At 40.0% G+C, this 25,935-nt stretch overlaps 1 protein-coding gene across 1 annotated transcript; it reads left to right on the forward strand.

Moving 5' to 3' along the window:
* Positions 1-259: 259 nt before the first annotated feature.
* On the forward strand, positions 260-24,005 carry NDUFA12 (NADH:ubiquinone oxidoreductase subunit A12). Its single transcript, XM_065887133.1, has 4 exons — positions 260-435; positions 1,212-1,294; positions 4,789-4,876; positions 23,725-24,005. Exons 1-4 carry the CDS (start codon positions 350-352, stop codon positions 23,903-23,905), a joined length of 438 nt encoding a protein of 145 aa, XP_065743205.1. The 5' UTR covers positions 260-349; the 3' UTR covers positions 23,906-24,005.
* The last annotated feature ends 1,930 nt before the right edge of the window (positions 24,006-25,935 follow it).

Below are 25,935 nucleotides of genomic sequence, written 5' to 3' on the forward strand. Positions count from 1 at the left end.
TCAGGCAATCACTTTAGATAAGGAAACTGAGGTCCCCAAAGGAGGAACCTTCACCTGGGAAAGCCTAGTTTAGGTGAGCTTTCCACTGCATGTCCTGCCTTCTAAATGCAATCTCTGAAAATTTTGCTTCGGAGGGAAATCAACAAACCGCACCTTTTCTGGAAAGCGGGAAGAGGCCTGACGGGGGAGCTCCAGACCCGCGCGCTCCAGACCCGCGCATGCGCAAAACCACTTCCGCGTGCTGCGCGTGCGAGGGAACCTTCTGTGGTCGGCTCCCTGCTGTTGAGTGGCCGCTTCCCCCCGGTGGCTTTTCCGCAGCGCGCCAGAGAGGCGGGGCCTGCGGGACGAGATGGAGTTGCTGCAGGTCCTGAAGCGCGGGCTGGAGCAAGTCAGCGGACACGGCGGCCTCCGCGGCTATCTACGGGTTTTCTTCAGGTAAGCGGCCAGAGCCATGCTCATGGCCTCTGGGGCTGGACTTGCGCTGGCTGGTTTCTTGGAAAGTAGCCTGGGCTTGGGTCACCTTGGAGAATCCGCAGCTTTTCTCAAGGACAGCCTTTGCCCGCTTCCCCCGGGCCGAAGTCTCTGTCTAGGCGTCTTCCGGAGACAGGACCAAAGCCGGCTCTAGAGACAGAGCCATGACGTGGAGGCGAGAGCATATGGGCTGCACCCCAGCTCTGCTTCCTGGAGAGCAGTGAGCATTGCCAAACACTCACTGCGTGACCTTGGGAAAGTTTTTTTTTTCCTCCTTCGCTGGCCTTCACTTGCCTTCCCTGTACTGTAAGGAGTTGAGCGAGGTGAGCACAGTGAAATACTTGAACTTCCAGATTTCCTGAAGTTTTTTGCTAACTCCATTGCCTCATGGCCTAGGGATAGTAGATAAAAGTAGTCTTGTAATTTGACGATATTGCATCTATCTATTTAGTGTACTTTAGGCACATCAGTTAGGTCAGTTTCTCTTTTCTTGTGCTGTAATGGTACTAGGACAAGAGCAGGGATTCTAGAGCTCTTACCTGAAAGCTGATTCTCTGACAATGAGTGGCCGTGAATCAGGGGATGAACGCTAGAAGTATACAACCAGTGACCATACCCAGCACCTCCTCATTTTTCTAGCTGGCACAGCTGCCTATGTTTGTGAAAGTTGGTATTCTCACTTTATGTGTTTGTTATGAACAGTCTTCCTAAAATGTCTGTTTTCTTTTGGACATTCCCAGGGCAAATGATGTGAGGGTTGGCACATTAGTGGGGGAAGACAAATATGGAAACAAATACTACGAAGACAACAAGCAGTTTTTTGGTGAGTTCAGTATTTTTTGGTATAAATAATGGGAATGAGATTGGGATTTGATTTGACTTTGTTTTCTTTAATGTACAAGGAACTTTTACAAAGTACTTGTAAAAGGATGAAGAACTCAATAGAAAAAAGAAAAAGATAATTCACAGGAAAAGAAAACTAAATGACCAACAAGGGCATGAAAACTTGCTCATCGTCACTTTTTTTTAAAGAAGAATACGTTATTTAAAAAATTTTTTTTTATTTTTATTGAAATATAGTTGATTTACAATGTTGTGTTAGTTTCAGGTGTACAGCAAAGTGTTTCACTTTTTTAATTCCTTTTTTTATATTCTCTTCCATTATAGGTTATTACAACATATTGAGTATAGATATCTATGCTATACAGTAGGTCCTTTTTGGTTATCTGTTTTATATATAGTAATGTGTATATTGTAATTACAGACTACTGATTATGCCTCTCATCCTCACTTGTAATTACAGAAATGCAGCTCAAAAAACAGCGTTATCTTTTCTCACCTATCAAATTTTGAAGTATTTGCCAATCTGCTAAATTCCAACTGGGGAAATGCCATAAGAATATATAGATTAACATAGTCCTTTTGGAGGACAGTTGGTAAATTTTGTTAAAATTTACATCGCACATATCTTTTGTCCCAACACTTCTAGGAATTCACCTCAAATATTCCTGCAAAACAAAGACACCCATTCCAGTATTGTTTTAGTAGTAAATTCTAAAAGCCACATTCGTTGTGCATCAATTGGATACTGATGAATTGTACATTTTTTAGAATACTTTGTTGTATAGAAATATATCAAAGATATGTGTAACATGAAAAACTCTAGTTGCAGAACAATGTTTGATATCCTCACAGGGAGAAAATACATGCTTTTTTTAAAAAATAAATTTATTTATTTATTTTTGGCTGCTTTGGGTCTTCGTTGCTGCACATGGGCTTTCTCTAGTTGTGGCGAGCGGGGGTTACTCTTCATTGCGGTGCACAGGCTTCTCATTGCGGTGGCTTCTCTTGTGGAGCATGGACTCTAGGCACGCGGGCTTCAGTAATTGTGGCCCGTGGACTCAGTAGTTGTGACTCGCGGGCTCTAGAGTGCAGGCTCAGTAGTTGTGGTGCACAGGCTTAGTGGCTCCGCGACACGTGGGATCTTCCCGGACCAGGGCTGGAAGCTGTGTCCCCTGCATTGGCAGGTGGATTCTTAACTGCTGTGCCACCAGGGAAGTCCCCCACACCATTCTTTTCAATAGCAACACTATTCCACTGTATGGAAGAACCATTATTTTATCAAACAGTTTACTATTGGTAGACATTTACATTGCCTTCAACTTTTTATTATTAGAGACAGTGCTGCAGTGAACTTGCTTGTAACTGTGTCTGCATTCACTTGTTTAAATATTCTAAAAATAAATTCCTATAAGTGGTATTGCTGAGTCTGAGTATGCACATTTAAAATTTATATATATATATATATATATATATATATATATATATATATATATATATATATAAAATGAGATTGTTGAAGCCCAGCTCTGTCATTATGGCCTAACTCTATGAAACCTTTCCCAAGGTTTCCTCCATCTGCCTTCATATTCCCCTGCCTCATAAGATTATAGTTTACTTTTAGTTTCTTATTCTCAAGATGGGTTTCTCTCATAAAAGAAACAAATCCCAGGGACTTCCCTGGTGGTCCGGTGGTTAAGACCTCACCTTCCAATGCAGGGGGTGTGAGTTCGATCCCTGGTCGGGGAGCTAAGATCCCACATGCCTCACTGCTAAAAAACCCAAATGTAAAACAGAAGCAATATTGTAACAAATTCAATAAAGACTAAAAAATGTGGTCCACATCAAAAAGTAATAATAATAATTAAAAAAAAAAAAAAAAAAGAAACAAATCCTGGCTGAAATCTTTTCAATCTCTTTAATAGATAAGTTCATGTTTAAATAGTATTAGTCGATATTTTTTGATTATATGTTTACCTAGGAAAACTCTGTAAATGCAGATTACGTTTTGCTTATTGGCTTAAAATTCATTACAGGGATGAATTCTGTATTCCCTCTGTGGGGATGAAGGCAGTGAAGAAGAGATGGAACGAATTAATGTGTATTATGTACTTACGTGCCCAGTACTGAACTAGTTGCATGTGTGTGATATTTAATTTTCATAGCAACCTTAAGATGTAGGTATAATCATCCACTTTTTTAAAAAAAATTATTTATTTTATTTATTTATTTTTGGCTGCATTGGGTCTTCGTTGCTGTGTACAGGCTTTCTCTAGTTGCGGCGAATGGGGGCTACTCTTCGTTGCAATGCACAGGCTTCTCATTGTGGTGGCTTCTTTTGTTGCGGAGCACAGGCTCTAGGCGCGTGGGCTTCAGTAGTTGTAGCACGTGGGCTCAGTAGTTGTGGCATGCAGGCTGTAGAGCGCAGGCTCAGTAGTTGTGACGCATGAGCCTCGGTGCTCCGCAACATGTGGGATCTTCCCTGACCGGGGCTCGAACCCATGTCCCACACATTGGCAGGCAGATTCTCAACCACTGCGCCACCAGGGAAGCCCTAATCATACACTTTTAATAGGTAAAGAGACTGAGCCTCATAAAACTTGCCTAACATACACTGATAATAAGTGACAGTCTTGTATAGTGCAGGGAACTCTACTCAGTACTCTGTAATGGCCTATATGGGAAAAGAACCTAAAAAAGAGTGGATATACGTATAAATGATTCACTTTGTTGTACACCTGAAACTAACACAACATTAAATCAACTATACCACAATAAAAATTAAAAAAAAGAAAAAGTGACAGTCTTCATTAAAATCCAGGTCTTTGCCTAACAGTTTTGTAAATTGTGGTTATGCTCTCAACTATTTCACAGAAATTTTTTAAAGAATGCAGTATACTGTTTTGATAACATGAGATGTTCTGCTGATCTAACCATCATATATAGTGTTTGCTTATTATGTAATAATCACCAATTTCCAAAAGGATCTCGTGGTATGTTTAAAAATATTTATATGGAAACATATAATTCAAGTGTGATTGCTGTGACTACATTTCTCCTGACCCAGTCTTAGGAGGAGTACTTTTTCTCCTGAATACCCAGAACAGCTGGAAACATATTCCCTCCCCTTCCCTCTCCGATACCCCCTTGGAGGGGGAGCTGGGGGAGAAGTAAGGGTTCTCCACCATGGAAGGGCTGAGCCCTACCCACAGAGTGAGTCTCAGTCCCCATGCAGGGGTTTTGCTGAGGCGGCCACTAGGTTGTTGATAAAAGCTTGCCATACACTTGCTGGAGTTTCCCTTCAGTAATACACCCAGGGCTCTAGTTCTCTAACATTTCTCTTATGTAAGAGCATATAAAAGTCTTTTCTTAATAAAAAAGGTTGTCTTCTTTGATGTTACACAATTATAATTTTTTAAAAAGGTTGTTTTTATTTCCTCACATCTCTCTAAACTACATTTTGATCTTTCCATCCAGGCCGTCACCGATGGGTTATATATACTACTGAAATGAATGGCAAAAACACATTCTGGGATGTGGATGGAAGCATGGTGCCCCCTGAATGGTGAGCTATATCAACATTTTATTTTATTTCACTTGGCAATATTTGTTTCATTACACAAATATTTGTTGTATATCTATTCTTAAGTTATTCTTAAGTTAATTCTTAAGTTAACTTATTCTTAAGTTAATGTTCTGAAAACATCTGTCCCAATTGCGATGGCTGCATGACTAGTTACCCTAAAACTTAGTACCTTAAAACAACAATAAGTATTTATTTCATAGTTTTTGTGGGTCAGGAATTCAGACAAGCCACATCAGGGATGGCTTATCTCTGCTCCAGGATGTCTGAGCCTTCAAGTGGAAGACTCAAAGGCTGGATAGTAGAATCATCTTGTTACTGAATCATGTCCTATGGACCCTGATTTAGATGGACACAGCGCAAGCTTTACTCAGTGGCCAAAGAATGGAGAAGTGGAAACTATGTTCACAGATCAACTTCTTGCCCAGGTGGCAAGAGGGATTTAATTTTATAGAGTAAAGACAAAGGGAGGAGGAGTGAGGCTAGTGATAGGGAGGCATATGCATTAGTCTACTGGGAAGGGCAGGGCTCCCCGCAACCTCAGGGTGTGGGGTGCCACTCCCTTTTGATCCTTTTTTGGTCTTTAATGTCTGGTCATGGCTGCCAGTAGGTGTGTCATATAATATGCTAATGTAGAAAAAAATCAATGTATAATCAGACTCTGGGTCTGTTGGAGGTCAGATTCATTGGCTGGTGCCATCTGGTTCCATCTGGGTTTTTGGTTGTAGCTTCCTTTCTTATCTCTGGACCCTTTAACTGAAGGGTTCGTATTCTCTCCTGCTAGAGGCAGGGGTGAGGTGGAGGGGGGTGGCAGGTTTTGAGCAAGGACACTCCTGCCAGAGGTGGGGGTTGGAGGGTTTGAGCAAAGACCTGGAGCAGCTCTGGCAACGGTCTGAAGGTGTGTTCACTCGGTGTCTGGCAGTTGGTGCTGGCTGTTTAGCTGGGGGCACGGCTGGGGTGTTGGACTGGAACACCCTCCGGTAGCCTGAGCCTGCTCAGGCAAATGCTCTGAGACCAGGCAGAAGCCATGTGGCCTTATCGGACTTAGTCTTGGAAATCATCCAGTATTGAGTCCGCATTCCCTTGGTCAAGGCAATTAGAAAACTCTGCCCATGTTCAGCCAGAGAGGTTACAGACTATCTCTTGATGGAGGGGTGTCACCAATCATATTATATGTTGGGATGTATTAATAGTGTGTCTGTCTTTGAGGGAAAACAGTGTGCTGTAGTATCACCTGGCCATAGTGAAGAGAAAGGCTCAAAGAACTCTGGCTCTGATCTTATTTGGCAGTTTGACTTAAAGCATTAATTCCTTAACCTCTCTAGAGCTTGGATTTCTCATCTGTAAATTGAGAGCCCCCAGATTCCTTAGGTCTGTAAAAACTGTGATTTTTAATATGCCTATTTTGAAATGAAATTTTAAATGCTCTTGAATTACCAAATTTTTAATAAACTATTTCAAAGCAAGTATTTATATCTATTTCACAGGTTGTTGATTGATACACATTTAAACTCTAGAGAGCCTTTCTAGTTGGTCTAGAAAATCTCACACAAAAAAACTAAAAATAAGTATCAGGTTAGCTGTGATATTTTATTTTAGTTGAACTTGATCGTCAGAAATAGTTTTGTGTTCTATTGAGTAGAAACTAGGATAATCTCAGAGTATTCACTTTCATTCTGAAGGCTCAAGTAGAAATCCAGGCATGTAACATAAGTGAGGGAAGTACGGATGTGAGACAGTTGGGGCTATTGGGGACCGTATTGAACTGAAAAGCACATACGCCATCAAAGAGGGCAGCAGCCCTGTTCACTCTCTCCAGTTCCATCAGGTAAGAATTTAGCCATGGGTTCCTAGATATGATTTTTCAAGAGAAAGTAGAAATCTGTATTTCTTTGTGAGACTTGTTTTTAAATGTTTATTTTAAAGAATTTGTCAGTTTAAATACAGCACTGTCCAATAGCACTTACCGTGATGATGGAAATGTTCTATATCTGTGCTGTCCAATAGGGTAGCCACCAACCCCACGTGGCCCAGAACACTTTGAAATGTGGGTAATGCAACTAAGGAAGTGAATTTATTTTATTTAAATTGAATAGGCTGGGCTTCCCTGGTGGCGCAGTGGTTAAGAATCCACCTGCCAATGCAGGGGACATGGGTTCAAGCCCTGGTCCAGGCAGATACCACATGCTACGGAGCAGCTAAGCCTGTGCGCCACAGCTACTGAGCCTGCGATCTAGAGCCCCCGAGCCACAACTACTTAGCCTGCGTGCCACAACTACTGAAGCCCACGCGCCTAGAGCCTGTGCTCTGCAGTAAGAGAAGCCACCGCAATGAGAAGAACGTGCACCGCAACAAAGAGTAGCCCCCACTCGCTGCAACTGGAGGAAGCCTGCGCACAGCAACGAAGACCCAACACAGCCAAAATAAATAATGATTAATTAATTAAATCTATAAAAATTAAATTAAAAGGATAAATTGAATAGGCTACTTGATTGGACAGAATAATTTTTTAAAATAGTATGTGAGCTAAGCAAAATATGTTTGTAAGATTTCGCCTACCTCTGGTCCACTACTTGGACTAATTAGAAGCATTTACTCATACTCATGTCGGTGATGTAGTTTTTTTTTAAAGGGCGTATGTTTTTTTTTTAAGATGTTGGGAGTAGGAGTTTATTAATTAATTTATGTATTTTTGCTGTGTTGCGTCTTCGTTTCTGTGCGAGGGCTTTCTCTAGTTGTGGCAAGCGGGGGCCACTCTTCATCGTGGTGCGCGGGCCTCTCACTATTGCAGCCTCTCTTGTTGCGGAGCACAGCCTCCAGATGCGCAGGCTCAGTAGTTGTGGCTCACGGGCCTAGTTGCTCCGCGGCATGTAGGATCCTCCCCCAGACCAGGGCTCGAACCCGTGTCCCCTGCATTAGCAGGCAGATTCTCAACCACTGCACCACCAGGGAAGCCCGGTGATGTAGTTTGAAGACCACAGTATTGGATTCTGTCTTTAATAAAACTCATTGGCTCTTAACATGAGAAAGCAGCACTGATGTTACATTTGAGACTGGATTTTTGTGCTCTTTTTAATGGGAAATAATAACCTATGGTCTGTTAAAATCTGAGGAGCTGTGATTTTAGGTTTGGAGCTGTCTGCTTTCTCGAAGGGGCATTCTGTATATACGTTGGCACTGTTTGAGACCAAGATCTCAAAGTGGAGTGTTGGCTTTAGGAGGCGAGGTATCCTGCTAGTTTTCATTTGTTTGGTTGTTTTGGGGGAGGAGTTGGTCCTAAGAGTGTGTGGAAGGCCTGTGGGCTGTCATGTTCAGACTGATGGCCATCTCCTTCAAAGCACCCATCTAGATTGGGGGCTGGGGGAGGGAAAATTATGTGGGCTGAAACACATTTTAAATTATTAAATAGTTAAAAATCTGAAATGATAAAAGTGCTATGCAGCCAAGCAAGTCCTTTTATATATAAGATCTGAGATCACATAAAATAAGAAGCTGAAAGCTGTAGAAGGTAACATCACCTGCTGGGGTGATGCCTGAGGGCAGTTGAGGATACAAAGCTGAGTTTCTTTGTGGAGTGGAGCCTCCTAAGGTCTGAGTACCTTTGATGACCCTTGCTTGTAAGGGAAGCTTAAAGGCTTGTGATGAGTCTCTGTAGGGAGAAGTGGTTCGGATAAGCTCAGCTGTTTGTGTCTCAGAACCCCCTTTGCTGAGTGAGTGCAATACATTGTAGAATTCTAACCTTACTTTGATTTGATCCATGAATACATTTGAAGTTGGGTTGATTTATCTTTTATAGAGAGCCAGGTATTATCTTACATATAGAGTAATGAATTACAAATACAATTTGTCATCTTTATTTATTTACATAATTATTGTGTACCTACCAGGTGCCAAGAACTATTTTGGGCATTGGAGATACAACAGTGTGTAAAACAAAGTCCTTGCTCTCATGAAGGGAAGCAGAAAAACAAATGTGTTATATATTTTAGGCAACAGTAAATGCAAGGAATTCATAAAGGGATAAAGAGCAGTGGCCCTCTCTTGTAGGGGAGGTGGCTGTTTTATATAGGCGTTAGGGAAGGTTTGTTTGAGGGACTGACATTTGAAGAGGGGAGGAATGGGGGGTGGGGGATGAAGAGCTCCAAGCAGCAGAAACCACCAGTGCAAAAGTCCTGTGTGTTTGAGATGTATTGCTTGTATTCATAGAACAGCAATATGGCCAGTTTGGCTGGAATGGAATGAGTGAGGGGAAGATGTCAGGAAATAAGGTAGGAGAAATAGCTAGGGCTTTCAATAGCTACATCTACATGTAGATCTTGTAAACCGTGGCTTGATCCATTGGCTTTTTTTCTAAAGTTCTCTGGAAGTCACTGGAAGGTTAGGTAGGATGTGATCTGTTTTACAATTTTTTTTAAATTGGGGAAAATCTCAAACTTTTTGAAAAGTTACAAGTATTTGAATCATTTCAGAGTTGCGAAAATGATGTCATATCATGGCTGAATACTTTAGAGTGTAATTCCTACAGCCAAGGACATTCTTCTACATAACCACAATATAACCATCGAAGTTAGGAAATTAACAGTGATATACCACTGCTGTCTAATCATCAGACCCTCTTCAAGTTTCATCAGTTGTCCCAGCAGTGTCTTTATAGCAAGGGAATCTGGTCATGCATTTTATGTGGACCTCATTTCTCTCTAGCTTCTTTCACCGTGGTTTGGTTCCTCAGCTTTTCCTTGATTTTTATGATCGTAAAACTTTGGAAAATTACAGGCCAGTTGTGTTGTAGCATGTCCCTCGGTATAGATTTGCAGTGTTTCCTCATGACTAGATGGAGGCTATGCATCTTTGGCAGGAATGTCACAGAAGCAATGTCAGATTCTTCTTGTTGCGTTCTATTAAATGGCATCTAGTTTTGATTTGTCTCGTTACTGAAAATTTCTATCACTTGATTAGGGTGTGTGTGCCAGATTTCTCCATTCTAAAGTTATTCATTTTCCCTTTACAGTTAATTGGCATTTTGTGGGGAGATACTTTGAGGTTATGCAACTATCCAGTTACTCGTCAAACTTTATTTGTATCAATATGAACTGTCATTTTAATCAATGTGTTGTAATCCATTACTATAATTCGTTATTTTATTGCTCAAATTGAACTCAGTTTGACCAGTGGGAGCTCTTTCAGTCTGCATTTGGGGTCCTTTTGAAATATCCCCCTCATTCTTGGAGCACTTTCTTGCTTTCTGACAAAAGGTATTCCAGGTTCATCTTATATTTTCCCTGCCCCACCCATGAAAACAGCCATTTCTCTGAGGAGCCCTGTGTTTGTTTTATTTTCTTACTTGCTATTTTTCAGTAGAGAATAGTATTTAGAAACTAATATCTGAGTGCAAGGTATGTTCATTTCTGTTGGGACATCTCAGTGGACAAGCTCAGATGGCTGTAATGATTGTGTGTGTACATTTCTATTTCTGTATCTCTCTTTTTCACCTTATATATTGAAAACCATAAGTTGACAGCAATGCCACTGAATCCAGTCCAACACTGCAGGTTATGTTCTTGTTTTCTCCTTTTCTGTATATGTATCTGTTTCTCTTTTATTTAATGGAGTTACTTATTTGATGAATTCCACTGTAGGTAACAGAGTTCCCATTGCTGCCTTCCCACCTCCCCACCACTGGCCTCCCTTCTCACCTCACTTTGCCTCCAGCACCCCAAGTCAGCTTGCCACACCCCTTCCCCCATGTGGCTGCCCTTCTCTCCCCATTCAGGCTCTGTCACCTTACTGGGCTGTTGCCACACACCTCATGGCACCCCCCATGCCAAGCAAAGACAGATGCCTACCTTGATTGGCCCCACCTAATGGCTCTTGGACTCTGATTTAAATGTTTAAAGCATCTCTGTGATTGCTGTGAATAGAGGAAGGGAGCCTTGTGGAAGTAGGCTGATTACTTAGGGAACTATTTATGTAGTTGTCTGGGCCAGCTGCATCCAGAGATGATGGAAGTTGGATAAGGTGTCAGTAATGTAGGTTGTGAGATTTGGAATTGTATCAGTTGTCCACTACTGTGTAATAGATTTTTAAAATTTAGTTTAAAACAATAAACATTATCTCACCATTTCTGTGGGTAAGGAATTTGAGTACAGCTTAGCTGGATGCCTCTGGATTAGAATCTCACAAGCCTACAAAGAAGATATCATCTGGGGCTGCAGTCATCTCGAGGTTTGAATTTGGAAGGATCCACTGCCAAACTCATTCACACGTCTGCAGACAGACCTCAGGAAACTTGCTTCCGAGAACACTCATGTGGGCCTCTCCACAAGGCCACCTCATGACATGACAGCTGGCTTTCCCAGAGTTACAATCTGAAAGTAAATGACAGAGAGCACCCTGGATGGAAGCCACAGTCTTTTTAAACCTAATCTCAGAAGCGACATCCCACGCTGCTGCTGTATTCTGTTTGTTAGAAATGAGTCAGTAAGTCTAGCCCATACTCGAGAGGGGATTACACAAGGGTGTGAACACCAGGAGGATGTCGTCATTGGAGGCTATCTTAGAGGCTGCCTACCGCAGAGACATATTTTGAAGTAAGATGGACTCAACAGGATTTGCTGATGGTTTGGATTTTGAGAGAAGAGGGTAACTTCAATGTTTTTGGCCTGAACTATTTGTGGCACATTTACTGAGAAGAGGAAGAGCAGGCAGTATGGGGGAAGCAGAATGGAAGGGGTAATCAAGAGTTCTCTCCAAGATGCCTGTTAGACAACCAAGTGAACGTGGTGGGTAGACAGTTGAAAACACTAGTCCAGAGGTCAGAATAGAGGTTGGTGCTAGAGATGGGACTTGAAATGAGATTTCACCTAGTGTAGTGTGCAGTGTTCGTAAATCATCTGTAAAAGGTTTGAGAGAATCTGATCTTCAGTTAAGTGTTACCTTGGAAACCAGATGAGATTGTATCAATCATTGCTGGATAAAACTGATTCCTGACTGGTAAACTGCATCTAGATTGAGAGGATTTATAAATGCCTGATGAGTTAGCTATGTTTGGGCTTCCCTGTCTTGCTGCTCTTAGAACTAGCTTGGCCCTTGTGGCAATAGCAATCCTGAAGCCATGCCCATAGAGTTGTTGTTAGTAGAGATGCTAGCTTTTGTGGACATGAAGCTTTTAAGTCAGGGCAGCTCCTGCACCTGCCTGATGTGGCTCTCATCTCCCTTGAGCCTGTGCTGTGTCATCTAGGGAGTCAAAGAAAATAGCTCCTGGATGGCTAGGTGGGCTGTCACCTGCATGAACTACTGCAGAGTCTCCCAGTGAGAGGAACACCTGATGCTTCCCAGCTGGCAAGCTGTGGTTCCTGTCCTCTGTCCTTCTGAGTTTTCTGGTGCCCAGTGTGGCCTATGATGGTCTTTGAGTCTGTTCAGTAGCTACATAGTCTCACCTGGGGAAGGCTTTCTCTTCAGAGCCATCAGTGTTTTTGGTAGAACAAGGGAATATCTTTAATGAACTTCTGTGGCTCACGTAACATTCCCTGATCTTGTGGGAACATTAGAAATCTTGTGGGTTTGTCTGTTTTGTCTCAAGGCTTTCATTTTCTTTGAATGTGTCAGCAGTCGGTAAGGCTGTTAGGTCTACCAATAGATAAACAAAAAGTATTCATGGTGCAAATGTCTGGGATGGGCAGGGGAGCTACACAAACCTTGAAAATAAAAAATTTTTTAAAATTATTGCCTAGAACGTAGCACAGCACCCAGCTTACATATAGTTCATTCCATTAAATGAATATTTATTGAGCACACCACTATGTGTCAGGCATTGATGGGTTTATATATTCATAGTAGTGAACAAAATATATGATCCTCTCTTGGAGTTCATAGTCACTTTAATGAATACTAACTGGTAGACTAATACTATGCTATAACTTAGTGTCTGTTATTTTTCTTTGTTATAGTCCCTTCAATTTCTTCATTTATGGGGTCAGCAATGAGATTTTAATTTCTTCTTATTTAACTTGATTGAACAGAATACTCAAAGTATTTCAGTAGATTACAAGTACTATTTTATACCACTTTTTTTTTTTTTTTTTTTTTTGCGGTACGGGCCTCTCACTGTTGTGGCCTCTCCCGTTGCGGAGCACAGGCTCCGGACGCGCAGGCTCAGCGGCCATGGCTCACGGGCCCAGCCGCTCCGCGGCATATGGGATCTTCTCGGACCGGGGCACGAACCCGTGCCCCCTGCATCGGCAGGCGGACTCTCAACCACTGCGCCACCAGGGAAGCCCGAAACAAAGTTTTTTGTGTGTGTGGTTTGGAGTATTGGAACTCTGAAATCCTTTGAGCCAAGTTAAAAAAAACCATGGCTCGCCTGGATTTTCCTTTACTGTGTATGTACTTTCCCCACTTGGTGGCACCTTCTGTTCATTTTAAGTAATATGTCTTTCCTTCCTCCGTGTAGTGCACTAGTCTCTCCTCATATATTAATTTTTCTTATTAAAACTAATGTTTAAATTACTCAAGTAATACATAAGTACTTGTTGTAAAAAATTACAGCATATGTTAAAAAGTTTTTGCTTTTTTTTTAACAGAACTTAATTTTGCCCTTGAAGATTTTTCCAGTGCCATGGTGACATTGATAATGGTTTTTCTCTTGTAGGGTTAATTTATTTAGGATACTTAACATCGTTGTGGTCAGCTTTTTTTTAGTTGACAATATGTTCTAGAAGCCTTGTAGAGGAGTAAGGTGGCAGATGAGGAGGATTACTTGGAGGTGACAGAGAAGAATCAAGGATGATTCTTAGGTTTGGGGCTTGAGAGGTTGGGTAGATGGTGGTACCATTCATTCAGATGGGAAGACTGGGAGAAGGGTAGGTTGTGAGGGTGGAGGGTAGGAATCAGAAGCTTCTTTTTTGGGTGTACTAAGTTTGAGATACCTGTCGGAAATCCAAATGAATGGTTGTGTTAAGTAAACAGCAGGGTAGATTAATCTAGAGCTCAGGACAGAGGTCAAGCCAGCAAAGAAGAATAGTAGCTACTAGCAAAGTAAGAAGGAAGGCAGGAGAGGTTAGCGTTTCAACAAACATGGGAAGTCTAACTATTGATGTTTGCTGAGAGGTTAAGTAAGATAAGGACAGAGAAGTGTCCACATGGATTTGGCAATATGAACTTCATCAAATCTAAATGGAATCTGTTCTTGAAAAAAATGTGGAGAGATCAGAAAAGTTTCAAAGAATCTGTCAGGGGGCAGGGATAATCCATATACATCCCTAAGAGGCAACCACTGTCAACATTCGGCATATTTCCTTTAGTCCTTTTAAATAAATTTTTGTGTAGTTGTTGTGTTCATAATCAGTTTTATTTTCTGCTTTTTCTGTAGATAATATAAACGATCTTCCGTGCTATTAAAACAGTCCTTATAATCATCATTAAAATATGTTTTCTGATTATAAAAATGTACAGTTGTTATAGAAAACTTGGAAAATCCAGAGAAATACAAGGTACAAACAAAAATAAACTCTAATTTCTTGGCCAAGAAATAAGCACTGTTAACATTTGTTCACTGATTCAACAAATACCTGAGTGTCTGCTTTTGAGTAGAGAAGGAATGTTTTTAAAGGTTCACAGTGTGGAGAACAGGTTATAGTTTATTGGTCACACCTTCTTTAGAAGAAGGTTTGTGATTAGAAATAACTATATATAGATATATATGTGTATACATACGTATTTCTTTATTATACACAATATTTTGTTTCTCTTCCCCCTCCCCTCACTTAATATATCACAGATGTTTTCCCCATTTCACTTAATATTCTACTTGTCAGTTTGAGTGTTTTAGTATCATAGGGGCTTTGTATATAGACAGGATTAATGGCAGTTTGGATTTAAAATGAATATTCTATTTACTGTAGCTGCAAATTTTAAAACACAGTTGTTCTTAAGCTTTGAGGTTCTATTTATAAATAGGATAACAAGATTAGTAAATTGAATATTTTTGCAGAAAGATAAAGAGCAATCATAGTCTCTTGTTCTTTGGTGAATGTTTGATAAACTTTAATGGAAAGGATTAAATTCTCCTAAAGAGTTATCTCCATTTGCAAGTTTAGTTAATTACATCCCTTTAAACATTTTAGGGCACATTTATAAATGTAATATATTTGATTTTTTAAATATCTTCAAATGCCCAGTGTAGGTAGATTAATGAACCTATCAAGCAAAATGTCCCTAAGCCCTTAAGTGACTCTTGTTTATGCAAGCCAAAAATTTAAGGGTCCTCCTCAACTCTTTCTCTAATAACCAGCCTATCAGCATGTTCTTTCTGCTTTACTTTCTGAATATATCCCATGCCTGATATACCTGTGGCCGTTACCCCAGTCCAAACCACAGTAATCTCTTGCCTGGACTTCTACAACTGCCCAACTGGTTTGCTTACATTCTTAAAATACACCAGTATTCCCAACATACTAAGTGATTAGGGTGATTATTTTAAAATGTAACTCACATCACATCAAACCTCTGCTCAGAACTCTCCACTGGCTTTCCATCATGGTGAGAGTTAAAATTCCAACTCCTTACATGGTCTGCAAGGAGTTGGAATGTGATCCTGGCCCTTCCAGGTCTGCGTACACTGCCCTGTTCACTGCCCTGCTAACTTTTGACTTATTAGCCACATTGGTCTGCTGGCTTTTCCTCGAGCGGTGAGCACACTCCCACCTCAGTCACTTTGCACTAGCTATTTCCCCAGGTGTGGCATGGCTCACACTCAGACTGCCTAGCTAAAAGAGCCCTGTCCTTCTCTCACACTGTGTCCCCGTCCCCTGCTCTCGTTTTTTCCTTGGTAGCACTTATCTCTGCCTGGCATTTTATTGCATAGTATTTAACTTATTGTTTCTCCAACTGCCATACTTCTTGATGGTAAGAACTTTGTTCACTGTTGTGTTGCTAATGCCTAAACCAGTGTCTAGCACATGGTAGTTGCTCAGTAAATATTTGTTGAATAAAAGGGGACATACTGTTCTACTTGAAACAACTGTTATTTTGCTTTTGGGATACAGTCATTTTATTTGCTTCTGGTAGCTGATCCAAAAATGGTATGTCTTGTCACTTCTTTTGTAGCTTTTGTATGAATTTGAAGCTCATATTTACCTTTAAATTCCACTCTAACTTCAATCCGTCCTTTTTAATACCTTGTCCCACTGAATTGTATCTCATAGTCTTTTAAAATATTATTTTCCTAAATAAATGGCCATCTCTCAATGCCAGAGAATATTGTCTTCTTCCCCTTGATGTATCTGCTTAATCTATCCTTTTTCAGGTAGTAGGTGTTGTGTAAAATACTCTGAGCTGAATTAAAATGAGTGTTATTCAGTACAATGTGTTGCAAGCCTCTTTTCAAAATAGATCCTTCCTAATATTTATTTTCTGCTCCGGAAAATCAGAATATAAGAGGCTATGTTCTAAGAAACTATAAACTGCATGTTTAAGTAGATATTCCTGTGTTACAGAATGTTACTTTATAACCTTTCTCTTTTAAAATGTGCTAATTATAAGCAGAAGACAAGATTGTTTTGAGCTTTTGTTTAACACATTTCACTTACTATTCAGTGCTTCTGATTCTAACATTTTACAAAGATGAGTTGTTGGAAAATTTTATACCTGGAGTGTGGAAATAGACTATGTATTACTTTTGGTGAACAAGGAACTACTCTTGATTCCAATTTCCAGAATAAATCTGTATTGTGTTCACAGGTTAGCAATTTATTTTTTGCCATCCAGTGGGTTGGCCAAAAAGTTCGTTTGGGTTTTTCCATAAGATGTTATATATATAATATATGCTAGAGATAGTCATATAGAAAAATTTGAGGTTTCTAGATTTAAAAAAAACAGTTTGAACCTTTTCTATGTAACTGTAGTGAATGACGTTTGTGCGGTGGAATTGACGTAGGAAAAATTTCCATTAAGGTAGACTGAGAGAAACAGTCTACCTGCTACTAAAACATTTAGTACTTTAAAGAGAGTGATTTTTTTTTTTTTTAAGTGATGGCTTAAAGTGGGATGAAATGAGGTTAGAAGTAGAAGAACCTACTTAGAGTCTCAAATAAATGACAGATGAATTGAGCAGGATTTTAAAACCATCTCTAGTTGTTTTGAATTAGAAGGACTTTTCTTTCTAATAGCTTTGTTTTATCTTACAAAGTAGTACATGTTTATTACAGAAAATTCAGAAAATAACAAAGCAAATAAAAGTAACCTATTATCCTACCACACCAAGATAAAATACTGTTAATATTTTGATACATATTCTTTCCATCTCCTCTTTTCCTATGCATATGTATCCCTTGTTTTTGTTTTTCATGTAAGTGGGTTACTTTTTTTTTTTTTTTTTTTTTTTTTTTTTTGTGGTACGTGGGCCTCTCACCGTTGTGGCCTCTCCCGCTGCGGAGCACAGGCTCCAGACACACAGGCCCAGCGGCCATGGCTCACGGGCCCAGCCGCTCCGCGGCATGCGGGATCTTCCCGGACCGGGGCATGAACCCACGTCCCCTGCATCGGCAGGCGGACTCTCAACCACTGCGCCACCAGGGAAGCCCTAAGTGGGTTACTTTTTGAAGAAGTAGCCCAGTTTTGAATCCTAGCATCACTATCATGGGCAAGTTATTTAGACTCTCGGTGCTCTAGTTTCCTCATTTATTAAATTGGAATAATAACATCTGTCTCATAGAGTTAAGAATTAAATGAGCTAGTATTTGTAAAGTGTTTAGAACAGTGCCCATGGCTTATAAATGCTATTTAGTATCATTAAGTAAATTAACTAAATAACCTGCTTTTTAAGCTTAACATATGGTGAGCATTTTCTCAAGTCATAAAATATTCTCTGTAACATAATATTTAATGAGGCTTTAATATTCTGTCATGTGGATGTGCCCTGAGTTATTTAAGTATTCCCTATATTATTCTTGGTTTTGTTCTTTCCATGTTTTCACTGTTATATATAAAGCTTTGGTCAGCATCCTTGTATGTAAGCCTGTTCCCACACATCCTTATTTCCGTATGGCAGATTCCTACAAGTAAAATTGCTGCATCCAGAAGTGTACGTGTTGTATAAGTGTTTGGTACCTACTGCCAAATTACCTTCAATTTACATTCTCAGGATAAATACATTCAATTTACATTCTCAGGGTAAATACATTCAGCTGTATATGAGTTTGATTTCTCTGTAACTTCACAAATACTGGGTATTATTATTATTATTTGTTAAAATCTTTGCCAGTTTAGCAAGTAAAAAGTTATATCTTGTTTTCAGTTGTATTTTCTTGATTAAACTTCTTTTTTGTTGTTTGCCATTTTTACTTTTTCTTTTTATGACTTATCTTTTAACATCTTTTATCTATTTTTCTATTGGATGTTTGACTTTTTCTTTCTGATTTGTAATGATAGATGAACTACTTTTCTGTATGTTACAAATATTTCCCTGTTTCTTTTATTTTTTAATCGTGTTTTCAGAGTTTTAGTACATAAACACTTCAATTTTTATGTAGTAAAATTACCATTTTTTTCTTTATGGCTTTGGCCTTTGATATTAAGCTTAGAAATGGTCCTTCATATTCTATAAATATCAATATATCTTATGAATATAAATATTCACACATTTGTATCAGTGCACTATTAATCTGTCTGCAAGCTATCCTGATACATGGCTGGGGAAACCTAATAATTTTTTTCAACAAAATTAATTATCCTAGCATAATTTGTTGAGAAATGTTTACTTTCCCCAATGATTTGAAATGCCAAACTTACCTTATATATCCTTTAGTCTGGGGGATTTTTTTCTGTTTTATTATTGTACTTTTGTACCAAAATCTTGGTACAAAATTTTTGTGCCAATTTTTATACCGTTCTAATGTTTGTGACTTTAATGTCTGGTAATACTGGCCTTCCTGATTGTTGTGAGTTTTCAGAATGTTCTTAAGATAGACGTGCAGCTGATCCTTAGAATTATAATTGTCAAACCCTATTGAGATTTTGATTCAGATTGCATTTAATTAAAAAGAATAATTACTGAGCTAACAAAGTTTGAGTTGGCTATCTTGTAATGAACTGTCTTTGGTTTTTATTGCATTAGGTGTATCAGTCTTATCCTGTGGTTAGATGGATCTCAGGATTTTGACAGATATTTAAGTGCTATCGTAATCCCAACCAGTTTTCATCTATTAATTGTAATTAAGGTCCTGATCAAAATGTTCTCTTCAGCCCTTGGGAAACTGTGTTCAAGCCTCAGTGTGTAACATACATGCTGTGGGACCTTGGGAAAGTCATTTCAATTCTGTTTCCACAATTTTAAAATATGAAATGCTTAGTATTAAATAAGTGACTGAGTGATATGCATGAGAATGTTTCGTAAACTAAAGTGGGATGGAGTAATAATAGTTTTAGTATAATGAATATTTTTACCTCAAAAAACAATCTGGAGCGGGGTTTTTTTTTTTAGTCTATTATATTTTTTGAAAAATTGAAAAATCTTTAGTATTTCTTGGCTCAGTAATGTTAAGTGAAACCACCTGAAACATGAACATAGGCGCCAGCCTTGATTCCCAAAATTAATACTGTATACTATCCAAGGAAAAGATTCAAAACTGCCTATATTTTTGTTGTTGTTGGTTGTTATTTGTTAATATTTTATTTCTGGAAATTTTCTGAAAGGGAAAATTAAACTTTTATCTTTGTTATTAATATCCATCTTAAAGACTGTTTTCATTTGTGGTGATTTTTTATTCTTAAATTTTTATTTATTTATTTTTGGCTGTGTTAGGTCTTTGTTGCTGCGCGCAGGCTTTCTCTAGTTGTGGTGAGTGGGGGGCTGCTCTTCATCGTAGTGTGTGAGCTTCTCATTGTCGTGGCTTCTCTTGTTGCAGAGCATGGGCTCTAGGTGCGTGGGCTTCAGTAGTTGTGGCACGCAGGCTCAGTAGTTGTGGCTCGTGGGCTCTAGAGCACAGGCTCAGTAGTTGTGGCGTATGGGCTTAGTTGCTCCACGGCATGTGGGATCTTCCTGGACCAGGGATCCAACCCATGTCCCCTGCATTGGCAGGCGGATTCTTAACCACTGCCACCAGGGAAGTCCCTACAGTGATTTTTTAGAATATATTTTATATGGTATATATTTTTATTTCTTAAATTTCCTATTAGGCTGTTTAATTCTTTCTTCACAAATAAATCGCTCCATTTTGTACTTTGAATGGCTAACAACCTCAAACTTAAGTGAAGTAGTATATTTTCAAAGAAGGGGAAAGTGTTCTTTTCCTCTTCCTTTCCACAATTTTTCCTCATATATAACTGAGAATTAGATCAGCCACTTACGGGATTTATTTCCATTTGAGTTGTGTTGTAATTGTGATTTAATATTTTTGTTATTAAAGATATTTTGAGGGCTTTCCTGGTGGCGCAGTGGTTGAGAATCTGCCTGCTGATGCAGGGGACACGGGTTGGAGCCCTGGTCTGGGAGGATCCCACATGCCGCGGAGCAACTAGGCCTGTGAGCCACAACTACTGAGACTGCACGTCTGGAGCTTGTGCTCTGCAACAAGAGAGCCCTCGACAGCGAGAGGCCCGCGCACCGCAATGAAGAGTGGCCCCCGCTTGCCACAACTAGAGAAAGCCCTTGCACAGAAACGAAGACCCAACACAGCAAAAATAAATAAATTAATTAATAAACTCCTATCCCCAACATCTTCTTTAAAAAAAAAAATTCAAGCCTTCTCTCTAAAAAAAAAAAAAAAAAAAAAAAAAGATATTATTTTGAGGACTTCCCTGGTGGTGCAGTGGTTAAGAATCCTCCTGCCAATGCAGGGGACACAGGTTTGAGCCCCGGTCCGGGAAGATCCCACATGTCACAGAACAAGTAGGCCCATGTGCCACAACTACTGAGTCTGCGTTCTAGAGCCCATGAGCCACAACTACTGAAGCCTGCATGCCGCAGCTACTGAAGCCCATGTGCCTAGAGCCCGTGCTCCTCAACAAGAGAAGCCACTGCAATGAGAAGCGCTCATACTGCAACAAATACCCAACACAGCCAAAAATAAATAAATTAATTTAAAAAAAAGATATTTTGACACACTTGAATATATTTGAGTACTGAGTTTTTTCCAAAGTGTAATCTATTTTCATTATATTTATCTCTTTAGTATTTATAACTTTTTGCCTTTCCGCCAGTCTCCTTATTTGTAGTCACGCTGACTTTATCATCAAGTTTAAATAATTTTATATTTTGTCCTGTAAGATAATAACAGTGATATAAAATTGAAGTGGGTCTGATGCCAGCTCAACACAGTTTTCTAGACAATACTCTTAGTCCATTAGCATCTTTAATTAACTGGAAGAAAAATGACCCAGATGAAAACCTGTTTTACAAAAACTCTGGTGTGGAAATCTAAAAGGTATTATTTCTTTAGGCTTTATTTAATAATATAACAGAAGGGTTATATTAGCCTAGCATACTATAAACATTTTCTTATTTTATAGTTTCTTATTCTAACATAATGAGAATAAATTGCTGTTTAGTCATTCCCTAACTCTAGCCACTAGCCTTACTGGATGAATATTTTCAGATTTTATGTGTTGGTGGTAAAAAATTTCTTTTAGTTTTCTTTCTTTCTTTCTTTCCTTTCTTTCCTTTCTTTCCTTTCTTTCTTGCCATGCCATGCAGCTTGCAGGATCTTAGTTCCCCAACCAGGTATTGAACCCAGGCAATGAAAGCACTGAGTCCTAACTACTGGACCACCAGAGAATTTCCCCTCTTTTAGTTTTCTTGAACATTTTCTATTTCTCCATGAGCTCTCAGTTAAGTAACTAAATAGGCTTATAAAAGCTTTGGACTGTGGTTCCTTAAATATTTTAACTTTCAGGAATCTTGATGGCAATTATTTGAATACAAATCTTCTTTAGTTACTTAAGCTGACTCAAATGGCAAAAGTTAAATATTTCTTCTATGCCTGAACTTACACAAAGCCCCTTGATAAATAAGAGCCTTGGTTTTGACAGCTAATCCCGCCTTCGAGTAGCTCGTGGAGCCTGTCTCGCCACCACTGCCTCACTAGGTTTCAGAGCTCATGTTAGTAGTTATTTATTGGTCCAGGTTACTTTTCACTAATCCAGTTTCCTTTGGAGGATGTAAGAGAGAAACCAGCCCAGTGTGTACAGACTTCTTCATTCTTTATTGTGTTAGCTGATCATGATATAATTATCTTTAGACACAAATATAGCAACAGTAATAATATTTTATCTCTACACTCATAGGTCTTAGCCAATTACCTAGCTATATCTATCAATTACTGTTAGCAAATATTCTTTATTTTTTATTTTTTTTCCAGTACGTGGGCCTCTCACTGCTGTGGCCTCTCCCGCTGCGGAGCACAGGCTCCGGACGTACAGGCTCAGCGGCCATGGCTTATGGGCCCAGCCACTGCATGGCATGTGGGATCTTCCCGGACCGGGGCATGAACCCGTTTCGCCTGCATTGGCAGGCGGACTCTCAACCACTACGCCACCAGGGAAGCCCTGTTAGCAAATATTCTTAAACTTACATAGTATCATAAATTTTGCTCATTAGCTTTAGTCATAGTTATTTTACTGAAACTTCCTCCACTTGCCCCTTCCTCTGTAGCTGGGTGATCCTCCACCCCCCCTTTTTTTTTCTTGGAACTGCAATTCTGTGCCTGTCACCTCATTCCCTTTTCCCATAGGGTCATCTTTGTCTTGTGAGCTCTGAGTCTTGTTATGAATTCTCTCTCCCCTTCCTTTCCCATATAAATTCAGCTTGGCTTTCTGCTCAGTTCTACTCTTTGTCCCTTGGACTTTGATTCTTTCTTTTCTCTGTTATTAGAGAGAAAGTTCTCTATACTCCAAGGAAACGCCTTGCTTTCTTCTTTAGGCCAGATTTCTGGCACCTCCAAGCAAACATCTTTTGATGAACACTTGAAGCTGAAACACTCGTGAACTTTGGGCTGTGATTTAATAATTTTATTATAACAAACTGTATGTCCTCCAGTGCTCGGACTTAAGCTTGGATTTAAGATGCATGCAGAGACCCTCTTCTTCAGCAGGAGCCTCATAGGTTTCAAGCTAGAGCTTCATGAACCAGAGTACCCTGAGCATACTGAAACTCCGGAATCAGCCTCTAGCATCTAACAGTAATCCTGTACGTCATCAGTTCTAAAATACATTTGTTTTTTTTGTTTTTGTTTTTTGCTCTACGCGGGCCTCTCACTGTTGTGGTCTCTCCCGTTGCGGAGCACAGGCTCTGGACACGCAGGCTCAGCGGCCATGGCTCACGGGCCCAGCCGCTCCGCGGCATGTGGGATCTTCCCGGATCGGGGCATGAACCCGTGTCTCCTGCATTGGCAGGTGGACTCTCAACCACTGCGCCACCAAGGAAGCCCTAAAATACATTTTTATGCGTAAAATTAGGATACGTGTTATAATCAATAGTGTCATAGTTTAGTTAGCAGGATTTTTTCTTCCTTAGAGATACATAAAATAATGGTGTATCTTAAAATGGATGATGTCCTAGATTTGATGAAATACAGTAATTATAACAGCAATAGCTGACATTTGTTGAGCACCTACTATGCACAAGAATTTTTCTAGGTGCTTTATGTGTGTTGTCTCATTTAATCCTTACACCATTCTTAGTAAGAATGTTCAGATGAAAAAACCCAGGTGTAGAAAAGTTCAGTGATGGAGCTGAGATTTGAGCTCAAGCAACACAGTAGCTCGAGAACTGCTCTCTTAACCCTCCTCCCACTACACTATGCTGCCTCTTCATAACTGTCTTTTCTTCCCTCTTTAAGGCATCGTTGGCTTCACTCTATGACTGATGATCCTCCAACAACGAAACCACCTACTGCTCGTAAATTCATTTGGACAAACCATAAATTCAACGTGAGTGGCACTCCACAACAATACGTACCTTATTCCACCACTAGAAAGAAGATTCAGGAGTGGGTCCCACCTTCAACACCTTACAAGTAAAGACAAGGAAAAACAATTTACATGTGAAATACGGGGCTTTTCCTGTAATTGTACTTCTGCTGCTTACTGTTAACTTGATTAAAGTTATTTGATTAAGCAATGTCTGTTGTGCTTTTTTGCCCTTAACTTTGTCATTTGTCAGCTGCAAAATAGAAGCTCACAAACGTGGGAAATTGAAGTAGACTTCTGTTGGGGCGGCCACGTCATTTACATTTCCCTCTTGCTTGCCTGGTTGCGTCTGTGCGTCAGCCCTGCTGCGCTGCCACAGCTGATTGATGGGGGAAGACCTAACGCTGAGCTGAGCCAAACCGATTTTTCCGTGGGAATTTGAAACTTGAATGGAGAGACAGAGGGGCTGAGACATCAGAGTTGGATGACTTTTATGGTAGCACCGCAAGGAGAAGTTTATCAGAGGTGTCCCATTTCCTGAGTTTTGGTTCTTTCATAGTTTATTTGCATCTGTGAACTATCCCAGGATCCATCTATTCTAATATATTTTTATTTCTTTAAGCTAAGTAAGATCACTGACTTTATTATTATTATTTTTTGCTTGCAAACAAAAGAGCTTTAACTAATGTCCAGATCGGTTCCAAAGAATGGGTTGTAGGCACAAGACCTTCAGGGAAATAAGGAATCTTTGAACTGGTTATGTTGGGTAGGATGAAAAGGCAGTGCCACCCCTCTCTGTATTCTGGATGGAAAGCTAGCAGCTGCAGTAATCAGCTTATCAAGCTCTTGTCCTTAGTCGCCAGGATCCACGAGGCCCCTGAGGATAAGGTCCTTGGATACTGGTTAGCAGCCACCATAGAACAATTTAGCAGAGATGGAAAAAGAATGCAAGGATTTTGGAGTCAGATGGTTGCTTTCAAGGGCGCTGGATAACTTAAGGGAGAGAATGAACCTTAATCCCCAAATCTCGACTCAAAGCATTGTGAAACCCAGGGCAGTGTATATGACCTGGCTAACTACTCAGGTTTCTTATGTGAAAATTAAGGGATAGAATGGGGAGCTAACTGTTGGTACAGGGATATCTGGAAGGAATTAGAATGTCTTTTGGCTGTACATCAGTCACTTGGGGGCGTTTTTTAAGCTCTAGTGGCCCAGGATATTAAACCAGCATCTCTGAGGGTGGGATCCAGGCATCGATATTTGTTAAAGCCTCCCCTTCTACCCTCCCCACCCCTCAATAATTCCATTGCAGCCAAGGTTCTGAAACCACTGAGCTAAAGAAAAAAACACACCAAACTAGTTCTGAAGAAAAAGAGTTCTGAAACTTAATCATCAGAAATTAAAGTTTTCCCACAGCCTCACTGCTGAGCATCCCTTACTTAGGGTTGAATTCAGGTGGAATTTGGTGCCCTCAGGAGATAACTGTGTTCAGTGTGTCATTCTGGGGAGCTGTCTGCAGTTTGCTGATTGACCATATAGCAGCACCACATGCTAAAAGCTGGCCTGTGCTAGACTGAGGTTTCGTATGCTCTGTCTACCATTTCACTGACTTTTAAGTCAGAGCCTAAAACATTGCTTTCTAATGCTGTTAGGAATAGATTGGCAAGGGAAACTTGTGAGCACTTAGAAGTTCTGTCCTGGCTGCAGTTCTTTCTGGGTCGGGTATGCTGGAGTTTCACCTATTAGAGAAAAAAAAATGGGTGTGGTTCTCATGGGGAGGGAGAAGATGGACAGAGGTGGTAATTAGGAAATGGTCTGATCTGCAACAATCTCTGGCTATGGTAAAGTTATTGTAGGGCCTCTAGGAATGAAAGCAACAGGCAGCTACCTTAGTTCTTAATCCAGTTTTTTTTTTTAAAGCCAACTTTGCAGGTCTAGGTTATAGTCACTTGAATCGAGCTAGATCACAGCTTCTCTCTTAATTCTCACACCTGAGTTAATTCTCAGGGCTAGAACTCTTGACTTAAGGGCTGTGTGATATTAATAGATATGTGTACTTAGAAAAAAGAAATATCCAAAGTTTCAGCGGATACTTGTTCCAAATTAGCACCAACTTTGGGGGGATTGAGAACACCATGGCC

This window comes from Phocoena phocoena, chromosome 11 (genome assembly GCF_963924675.1).
Source record: "Phocoena phocoena chromosome 11, mPhoPho1.1, whole genome shotgun sequence".
Lineage (NCBI taxonomy): Eukaryota > Metazoa > Chordata > Mammalia > Artiodactyla > Phocoenidae > Phocoena > Phocoena phocoena.